The 9,976-nt window shown below is 38.0% G+C and overlaps 2 protein-coding genes across 2 annotated transcripts; both read left to right on the top strand.

Moving 5' to 3' along the window:
* Nucleotides 1–4,724: 4,724 nt before the first annotated feature.
* On the top strand, nt 4,725–5,426 carry LOC107485228 (protein FAR1-RELATED SEQUENCE 5-like). The gene has a single exon (XM_016105745.1). It carries the CDS (start codon nt 4,725–4,727, stop codon nt 5,424–5,426), a length of 702 nt encoding a protein of 233 aa, XP_015961231.1.
* Nucleotides 5,427–6,336: 910 nt separating this feature from the next.
* On the top strand, nt 6,337–6,954 carry LOC107485230 (protein FAR1-RELATED SEQUENCE 9-like). Its single transcript, XM_016105747.1, has one exon. The coding sequence runs from the start codon at nt 6,337–6,339 to the stop codon at nt 6,952–6,954; it is 618 nt and encodes a 205-aa protein (XP_015961233.1).
* Nucleotides 6,955–9,976: the final 3,022 nt, after the last annotated feature.

Genomic DNA, 9,976 nt, shown 5'->3' with positions numbered 1-9,976 from the left:
AAATTAAAATTTATTTTAAAATTTAAAATAAAGTTGAATTAAATTAAATATTAAAAAAGTTCGATACATTTAAAAATTATAATCTATATTTTATTATATATGTATCATGTTCTTTTTTTTTTCAAAAGTTTATCTATTAGCCAATTACAAGTATTCTATGATGAGCAAAAATCTTTAAAAAATAAAATTAAAAATAAAAATAAATTTACTTAGAATGAAAGTAATGTGACTAAAAGTAATTCACTTAGATATGATTAAAAAATAATTAAATAATTATGTACTATAAAAAATTAATATTATTAAAGAATAAAATTAAAAATTATTTTAAAATTAAAATTTTGTTTCTAACGTGTTCGTCCTATTTAAGTCCCCTAACGTTTCAAAATCGTCTCAATTTTGTCATGCTGTCAATTCTGTTAACAGATTTTTAACTGCAGGACAACGTTGAGTCAATTTTGAAACGTTAGGAACTTAAATAGGACGATTCAAACTTTAGAAACAACTTTAAAACTTACGCCAACATTGAGGACAAAAACGATCCTTTACTCTAATAAATTTATATTGTGCGTATTATTATGACATTGGAATTTCATCTAAATATCTTTAATATTGCAACTAGAAATATCACTTTGATGTAAATTATTATTCCTTTTTACTCCATTGGTTCTTAATTAATCATTGGAAAATTTCAATTGATTTGCTACTTATTTTTTGCCTTTAAAACTGTGATAACAAGAATTTTAGATTTTAAAGGATTCATATTTTTTTTAATAATAAAAATTATCTGTCAACTTAATTTATTAATATTTTTCTTCTTTTAATTTGTGGTAGTCACATTCTGAAACTGGACCAAAATCTGGTACAACTAAAAATTTATGAAGGGCACATTTAATTTGAATCTGTTGTTAGAGTTAGGTGAAGTTAGGATGATGAAAGTGTCTAATCACATAGGAGTAACAAACAAGGTGTTTATAAATAATAATAGAGTATCATTTTAATTACAATCTTTTTAAGCATGTTAATGATCAACGAGACAGTAATGAGGAAGTTGAACTTCTAAAAGGAGACTTATTTCAATTTTTGAAAAAAGAAATGTTAGGAGTTTAAGTCATTCCTATTGTGGATCTTGCAAAAAATTACAAGGCAAACAAAAAATGTCTACTCAATCTAATAATATAGTCCAACCCGATTAAGAATTAATCTATCACGGAAGAGCAAGTGAGATTCAAACTCATGTCACTTATTTAAACGGATAAGTAAACTGATCCTTCAACTAAACTAAGTTGGTTATTTAAAAATAATATTAGACACACTGATACGTGATAGTATTTAGATGTGTCTAAACATGTCTAAATTTTTTTATTTTTTATTAGAATACAATTGGACACAACAGACATACGTATCGAACAAATATTAATAAGTGTCATGTCTAAAATGTATCCAATATACAGACATCACAACTTAATAAAATATCCGTACTTCATAACTTTCTTCTTTAACTATGTGCATGTAGTATCATGGATATGAATATCAATACATGATACATATACCTACACAAGCTTCAAATTTTTATTACACACCACAAACATATAAAAATATAAAGAATTTTTAAACAAAATATAATAATATTTTATTATTTTATTGATATTTAATTATAAATTAATATTTTAATTTTTTTGAATTTTTGAATTATATAATTTTATAAAATTTTTAATTGAATTCTTATATATTTTTTATTGGATTTATATACCATTTATTTTTTTCAATTAAGTCTCTGCCATTTAAAAATGTTTAAAATAATACAATATTCTATTAAAAAAAATTAAATATTCTAAAGTTAAGGATACTAGACTTAATTGAGAACACTTGAATATTTTCTAAATTTTAAAATTACCCTAGTCATTTATCCAGCCTCAGAAAGTCTAAACTCTCCCCTTACGTATTAAATCTTCAATGCTTCTTTAGTGTTTCTTCTCTCGGATGTGAGTGGTAGTGGCTTAGCCACGATTAGAAGAATGTGACGGAACCAACCTCCGCTGTTCATCATCGTTGTTTTGCTCTCTGTCGTTAGTGTCGCTGTTCTGCCTTCTACTGCCGCGATTGTCCGCTTTTCCTTCGTGGAGACGCCACTTCCTTCGCTTAGATCTGCATCTATCTTCGTTGATGCCGCTTGCTATCGCCACACTAGCCATCTTGCACACCTTTGTTTCCACCTTCCCTTTCGGACGGCACCATTTCTGGCCGTGCGTCGCGCGCCATCGTCTCGTTGAGTACTTCTGCCACTGTAGTCGTCGTTGTCTTTCTCAGCCAGTTCTGTTCTCTACCACATATAATCGCCGGCATTTAGACCTCGTGCTTCGCATGTAGGTAAGTTGGTTCTTGAATCAGAAGCTCCAATTGCAGATCTAAAATTGTTGTTGTGATTTGAATTTGTCGTAATTTTGTTGCTGAACCTAAAATTTGGAATTTGTATAATTGAATTGTTGATTTTGGATAAGAAATTATTGACTGTAATTTTGTTGATGATTTTTTTTAATATGAATCTATTGATGGTATGATAATTCTGGCTTTGAAACTCCTGAGAATAGATTTTTCCATCGTTCTTCATAAAATTTTGCTAAATAAAAATGCATCTTAAAGAGTTTTAAGATTATCAAAGATAATTTTTCTATGGATATAATTTTTCAATCCATTGAAAAAATTCTTCAATTTTTCAGCATCATTCAAACCCAATCTTTGAGCATAAGATAAAAAACAATAGTAAAATATTCAACTTCACTCTGTTCTTTACCTCTGTTTTTGTTTATTGTGGCAATCTTATGTTCTATTGATATTTAGATATATATTTCAGATACTGTAAAAAAAGAGAAATAAAAAAGGAAGAAATCCTCATTTTATATAAACCATATTATAAGTATATAGAATATGGATAAATAAGTAAATTCACATTTTACTAACATTTTTTGTACGTTTGACGTCAACAGAAACTTAATTGAAAAAATTTAAATGGTATATATACTTGAAAAGAAACAAAAAGTATAGAGATTCAATTGAAAATTTAATAAAATTATAGAGATTTTCAGAATAATTAAGCCAAAAATATTTTAAATAACTTTTAATTAGTATCAATATATTACTTCTAAATTCCTTTTAAATATATTAATAAAAAAATCTTAAATATACTAATACATAATTATATTTAAATGTATTCAAATAAATTAAAAAATAATTTTTATTTTTTATTAAGATATAATTCAATATAAAAAGACAAATATATCGAATAAGTATTATATTTAAAATGCGTTTATTATATAAACACGACTATTGTGTGATGTATTCAAATTTCACATGTCGTTGTAAATCTTGATATAGTCCTCTGAAAATTTTTAAGGTTGAATTACATCCACTTAACTGTATTGTACAGTAAGGCTGTGTTTGTTTCTAAGAATAGGACAAGACAAGACACTGATGGACAGAGATACAAAATTTTGTGTTCTTGTATTCTGTTTGGTGATAAACTAGAACAAATTATGAAAATTCAATTTATTTTTATTTTTTTCATTCAAAAGTTTTTGAGATGAAAAATATAACAATAAAAAATATAATTATAAAAAATTAACAAGAATAATGAAAGAAAAAATAAAAAATAAGTTGTGTTCTTTGTTAGTGTCTCCGTGTTCTTCCTGTCAAGATGGACACAAAATACACTAATTCAGTGTCTCTGGATACATTGTCTCTATCCATGTCTCCTCTGCCAAACATGATTTTATGTCTCAGTGTTTCTGTTTCAGTGTCCTGTCTCTTCAAACAAATACAACCTATTGTTATGTGCAAAGAAACTCATGTTGCATCTCATTATTATTAGTTAAAAAAGTATAGGTAAACAATAAACTAAAGTTTGTACTTTTTCGTTAGACTAGTATCAAGTTTTGCGCTCCCTCTCTCTCTCTCTCTAGGGCACGGATTCGGTACGCGCTCCCTGTTAGCACATCGAAACGTCAAAATCGTGTTTGGCGCACCGGTCAGCCAAGTAGTGCAAGAATATATATACTTGTTTTTGTTGGGTGTTTTCTACAATTTCTATAAAATAGAGGGGTCAGTTTATCAATTTTTAAAATAAATACATTTAAGTTAATTCTACAATTAGTTGCATACTCGAGTTTAGTTAACAACTATTACTACGGCTAACTCCTCCTCCAACCCAGGTTCTCTTCCTCCCTTTCTCCTCCATTGCAATCGCGTTGTCCCTTCCTATCTCCACCATCGAGAACGACTCAGCTAACTTCTTCTTCTCCCCCCACTCACCAACGGTGGCTTCGGCGGCGTGATGTTCCAACAACTCATCCGACGAGATTCGGAGATTTTGAACCACGAAACGCTATTTTTCTTTGGGATTGAGAAATTGTTCAGTGTTAACGATTCTGTTTAGGCATATCCAAGCACACAATCAGTCTCACCACCTCTGACGACGACGGCACCTGATCTGCATTGTCGGTTGTCTTCGGCAGTAGATGGCTTCGCCGTCACCATCAATGGAAAGAAGGTACCCGTTGTATTATCACCCTTCACTTGATTTATAAATATCCCCCTTTTTCTTCGTCATAAGTCTGCAATTGTCTTTGAAGTACATCCCCCAATTTTGCGTGTTTCGCTGAATTACCGCATTGTTACTGTTTGGCACAGGGTTGCTGGGGATGAAAATACCACTGGAGGCGAAGCAGACCATGGAGTTGGATCGGTTGAGGGCGAAGGCTTTGCAGGGATGGAGTCGGACGAGTATGATTTACAGGAAGATGAAACAGAACACGACCATCCGGTTGAGGGCAAATGCTCTGCAGGGATGGAGTCGGACGAGCGACGACTTTCAGGAAGATGATACAGAACACGACCATCATGCAGAGGCCGATGCCGACAATGGGGATGCGGTTGAATTGGAAGACAGTTTGGACGGTGCCGGAGGAATGTCTGACAATTATGCGGAATACGAATTTTACGCCGTTGATTCCGTGGAGTCGATAGGTTGGATTGATTTTTTGAACTTGAGCGAGGAGGATGTTCTCCGGTTTAATTTCGCAGATGTTGACATTGCATTTGAGTTCTACCAGCAATATGCAAAGCACCATGGCTTCGGCGCGAGACATTCCAGAAGCGAAAAATGCGGCGAAGTAAGGATACGGCAGGAGTTCGTGTGCCACCGACAAGGATACCGATCCCCAAAGTTCTACTCGATGCCTAACCGACAAAAGAGGCCGAGGGCCGAGACACGGTGTGGATGCCCTGCAAGGATGCTACTCCACATGGACGATGAATCAGGACGTTGGCACGTTGCGTACTTTTTAGACGCGCATAACCACCACGTTCTTGAGTTGCAATTTTCTTCCATGCTCCCGAGCCATCGGAGGATGAGCGAAGCGGACATCGAGTAGATGAACGACATGCACAAAGGGGGGCATTGGCATCTCCCGAATCCACAGTTTTATGGTGAGCCTGGCCAGCGGGTATCATAATGTCCCGTACACAACAAGGGACATGCACAATGTAAATGCGAAGCAACGAAGGGAGGGTGGCCTAGATGCGGAATCGTGCCTAAGGTATCTCCGAGAGTGCAAGGTAAATGATCCAGCACTGTACTACAAGGAAGTTGTTGACGGTGAGGGCGTGTTGCAACACTTGTTTTGGTGTGACGGCATCAGCCAAATTGATTACCAGGTGTTTGGAGACGTGGTTGCATTTGATGCAACGTACAAGAAAAACATTTACCTTTCACCACTTGTAGTATTCTCCGGTGTGAATCACCACAACCAAACGGTTGTCTTTGCCGCTGCACTGGTGGCAGACGAGAAAGAAGAAACCTATGTCTGGCTTCTTCAGCAGTTGTAAACTTCAATGAAAGGGAAGGCTCCCGTGTCCATAATAACCGACGGTGACAGGCAAATTAAGTCTGTGATCGAGCAAGTTCTTCCAGAGGCTCACTATCAACTCTGCGCTTGGCATCTACTACGAAACGCCACGAGCAACATCAGAAATCCCAAATTCACCAGGATGTTTAGGGATCACATGCTCGGCGACTACGAGGTCCGAACATTTCAGAGAAAGTGGTTTGAGATGGTTGAGAAATTTGGCATCGCCGATAAAAGATGGGTACAGGACATGTACGAGAGAAGGCACAGTTGGGCCACAACACACATACGGGGAAAGTTTTTTGCCGAATTTCGAACAACCTCAAGATGCGAGGGCTTGCACGCTGTGATATCACGGTATGTTAAGTCTTGATACAGCTACACTGAGTTTTTACGTCATTTCTATCGATGCTTGATGTTCGTGCGCGCAAAAGAGATGGAGGCTGATTTCGTGTGTGCAAAGGGTGACCCTGTTATGACCACCAACCTGAAACAGCTAGAGTGGAGTGCAGCCGGCAACTACACTCATGCGATATTCTATTTGTTTGTTCCCATTCTTGATAGGGCCTGTGCAATGAGGGTGGTTGACTCTGAAGACAACCGTTCCTATTTTATCCACACCGTCTCTCGATACGACACTCTGGGGAAGGATTGGCATGTTGTTACAACGTCTGATACGAGGGAGGTCCGATGCACGTGCATGAGAATGGAATGTTTGGGGGTCCCCTGTGAACATATAATTGCGGTGCTTGTTCTTAACAATGTTCATGAGATCCCAAGGTCTCTGATATTACCGAGATGGACCAAGGATGCAAAACTTGTGGTGGTGCAGTCGATGAGCATGATTTGGGATTCTGTACAATTGACGCAACACTGGTGCCTGATGGATTGGTACCAGAAAGTGTGTAAGATTGCATGTCACAGCACCCAAAAGTTCCAGTTTGCAAGAGACATTGCCGTGCTGATGCTGAAGCACTTCGTGAACAAAGATGCAGGGGACACCAGTTTTCCACCCGAGGGGCCACCTACTGAGAGTGGCAGACCCCCGGCGTAGAATCCACCCAGGCGTAATACAAAGGGTAACGGTGCTCATGGTGGAAAGAAAACCCAGCGATGTCGTTTGTGCCGGGAGGTGGGACACAACAGGACGACGTGTCCGGACCGCCGCACAATGGAATCATCCAGTGCAGTTGCAGATGACATGGATTCGATGGACACTGACATGGTGGGTTGGTCGCTCTATATATGATATAGTTAAGTTTTCTGCTCTGTTAAATGGATCTAATCATTTGTTTTTTACATTGGTGTCAGCTCTATGATAACCTATTCGGCGATCTGTATGCGACCGCGGAGATTCCTTCTTTCCAATACTCCGATAGTGACACGCAGGTTGGGTTTGCTAACAGCAACTTTGCTGGGACCAACACGTCCGGGCCAGTCATGTCTCTCGCCGATTGAGCAAAAAGGGCCTACAGTCGTGACCACCGTGTGTTGCAACGGTAGGTTGGTCAAACCCTTTCACGTTCTCCGACAGGCTGTAGCCGCATACCGAATATTGTCTGCATTTCATCTGGATACAGAACCGTCTATAGGTTGTCGACGTTAAAACAAGTTTTTGCTATGTTGGCTTTCCTTGGTATGTGGATGTGCTATAGATATCACCGATTTTACTAGGGATTCAAGATGTGTAGGTGTGAAGTGGTGTCATGTGAATAGCTGCAAATCCACTGTCAAACCTGATGTATTATTAATTGGTCGTTGTCCACCCTTTTGTTGAACCAGACATGGTAGTTAGGGGCATCTTTACAGTGATTCTATGTTTAGTGGATATTTTGTATGTATGGTAAGTGGATATTTTGTATGTAATTGGTTGTAACGTTCAGTGGATATTCAGATGCACGTCACCTAAAAAAACTCGTTGGAAAATGCATGTGGTTCAATCGCGGTTTTGAAATTCTTTGTAAGGGATCATGGCTTCTGGATGTAATTTAAAACACACGCTTAAAACACTAGAAGTGATGAATAAAATGCACTAAATGAAGCACGGCAACAACTTCGAATCTTTAAAAAACCACTACTAATTAGCATTTTTAGGGTATTGACAAATCAGTGTGAAGTTTCAAAATTCAAAATTCAAAGCTACAAAATGTAGGTGAAGTGAATCGGATTACATTCAAGCTTCACAGCTTAAAATTACAGTCAAACTTCACAAGCACTAATTGACATACATTTCTAATATTGGGAGATCAGTCCATTTGCAATGCTACGTACACATTAACAACAGAAATGATTATCGTGTTTATCATCTAAAGCATAAGCTAATGACGGCAAGGTAGAATTGTATGCTTGAAAATAACATATAGATTAAAGATACAGATGTATGGACATGCAACTTGCACCACCGTACTTGACAAACTGAGGCAAGAAAATACCATGGACCGAGTTACTTGGATGGGGTTGGAGGGCGGTAACTGGGGATTTAGGATACAGGAGTTCTCAATATATATGCAGCCGGTAGTCTTGCGGCGCCAGTCGTTTGAAGACACACACATGGCCGTGTCTTAGTTGGCATGCAGTTGCTAAGGCAGACCAACCCATTCCAAAACATCCGTTCGTCCTCTCGACATAGTGCGTATAATGAACGGTCCACGCGCCCCTCTCGTTGGTAATCGAAATTGGGCTATCCTCGCATACTCCCAGTAGAGAGGGGACATTCGGCTGGAAGCGAAGACATATTTTTTAGGGTGAGAGCAATAAAATAGTTGACTAGAACAATAGGATAGGAAATAGTTGCCTTTAAAAATAATTGTCGGCACACTTACGAGAAAACAGGTTGCCAGGTGGTGCACGATTGGACTGACAAAGAATAGATTGGTCGATCTAAACCCATCGGCTATGTGCCTTGACCTGGGGGCCGACGGATATGTTATACAAGTGCAGTCTGTCCCCGGCCCGGCATGGGCCAAGTAGTTGACTTCCACTGTATGACCGTTGAAGAACATGACATACATTGCGTTTTGAACTTTGTGATAACGGAACAGCACAAGCCACTGATTCCTTAGGCAATAGTGTTCTTGGACAGCGTCCTATCCTCCATGAAGCATGATCCTCCCATTAGGTTCCATATTCCAGCCCACGCAATGACGATGTCCTGTAGGTGTGGTTAGGGTCAAGGGTCGTGGTAGGGACCGGCCATAATCCTGTGAGAACCGCAGTGAGAGCATCTGTAGTGGATGGTGGAAAAAAAAGGGTTACAATGTGTCACACATGGATGAATTGATGATTGCAGGTGGTAAAGGAATTGAAACTTGCGTCTATACCAGTGTATCAGGGTCTTTCACCGGGATTATCGCGAAGAACTGGACTGTATAGTTGCCATGTGCATGTATTGCTGGAAGACTTCCATTTCGCAAGTTTTTGGTACAACGTAAAACAGCATAAAACAAACGACTTAGCCGAGTGCATACAGAAAACCCGTTAGAATAATCTTGTTACCTTCCGTAGTTGATCTCGCAGAATCTTGTGTCGTGGATGGCCACATAGAAAAACTTTGGTTGGTGATACCATAGTAGCATTGAGGCACCGATTCGAAGGTGGTAGTGTACGTAAAAGGCTCGCCAGCCTCCGGTAAAGACGATTCGATGCGGATGCTCCTCCTCGATAACCCACGAGATGCTCCACGACTGACCATTTGTGGTGATTACCTCGACGGGGTTGCTCATGTTATCCCGTACAACGTTGGAGAAGGCTGATGAGCGGATAATTTGTATACTTTTTGGCATTGTTTTTAGTATGTTTTTTGTATGATCTAGTTAGTTTTTAGTATATTTTTATTAGTTTTTAGTTAAAATTCACTTTTCTGGACTTTACTATGAGTTTGTGTGTTTTTCTGTGATTTCAGGTATTTTCTGGCTGAAATTGAGGGACCTGAGCAAAAATCTGATTCAGAGACCAAAAAGGACTGCAGATGCTGTTGGATTCTGACCTCCCTGACCTCCCTTGCTTAAGCTTGCCATGGAAAGGAGTAAGAAGGATTGGATGAAGACAGTAGGAAAGCAGAGAGACGGAAGGGAAGG

Source organism: Arachis duranensis, chromosome 4 (genome assembly GCF_000817695.3).
Source record: "Arachis duranensis cultivar V14167 chromosome 4, aradu.V14167.gnm2.J7QH, whole genome shotgun sequence".
In the NCBI taxonomy this organism is placed as follows: Eukaryota; Viridiplantae; Streptophyta; class Magnoliopsida; order Fabales; family Fabaceae; genus Arachis; species Arachis duranensis.
This window is presented reverse-complemented; position numbering and strand designations above follow the sequence as displayed.

What these genes read in the sequence shown, in the direction of transcription:
- LOC107485228 (XM_016105745.1), top strand. Translation starts at nt 4,725, where the DNA reads ATGGAGTTGGATCGGTTGAGGGCGAAGGCTTTGCAGGGATGGAGTCGG.
- LOC107485230 (XM_016105747.1), top strand. Translation starts at nt 6,337, where the DNA reads ATGGAGGCTGATTTCGTGTGTGCAAAGGGTGACCCTGTTATGACCACC.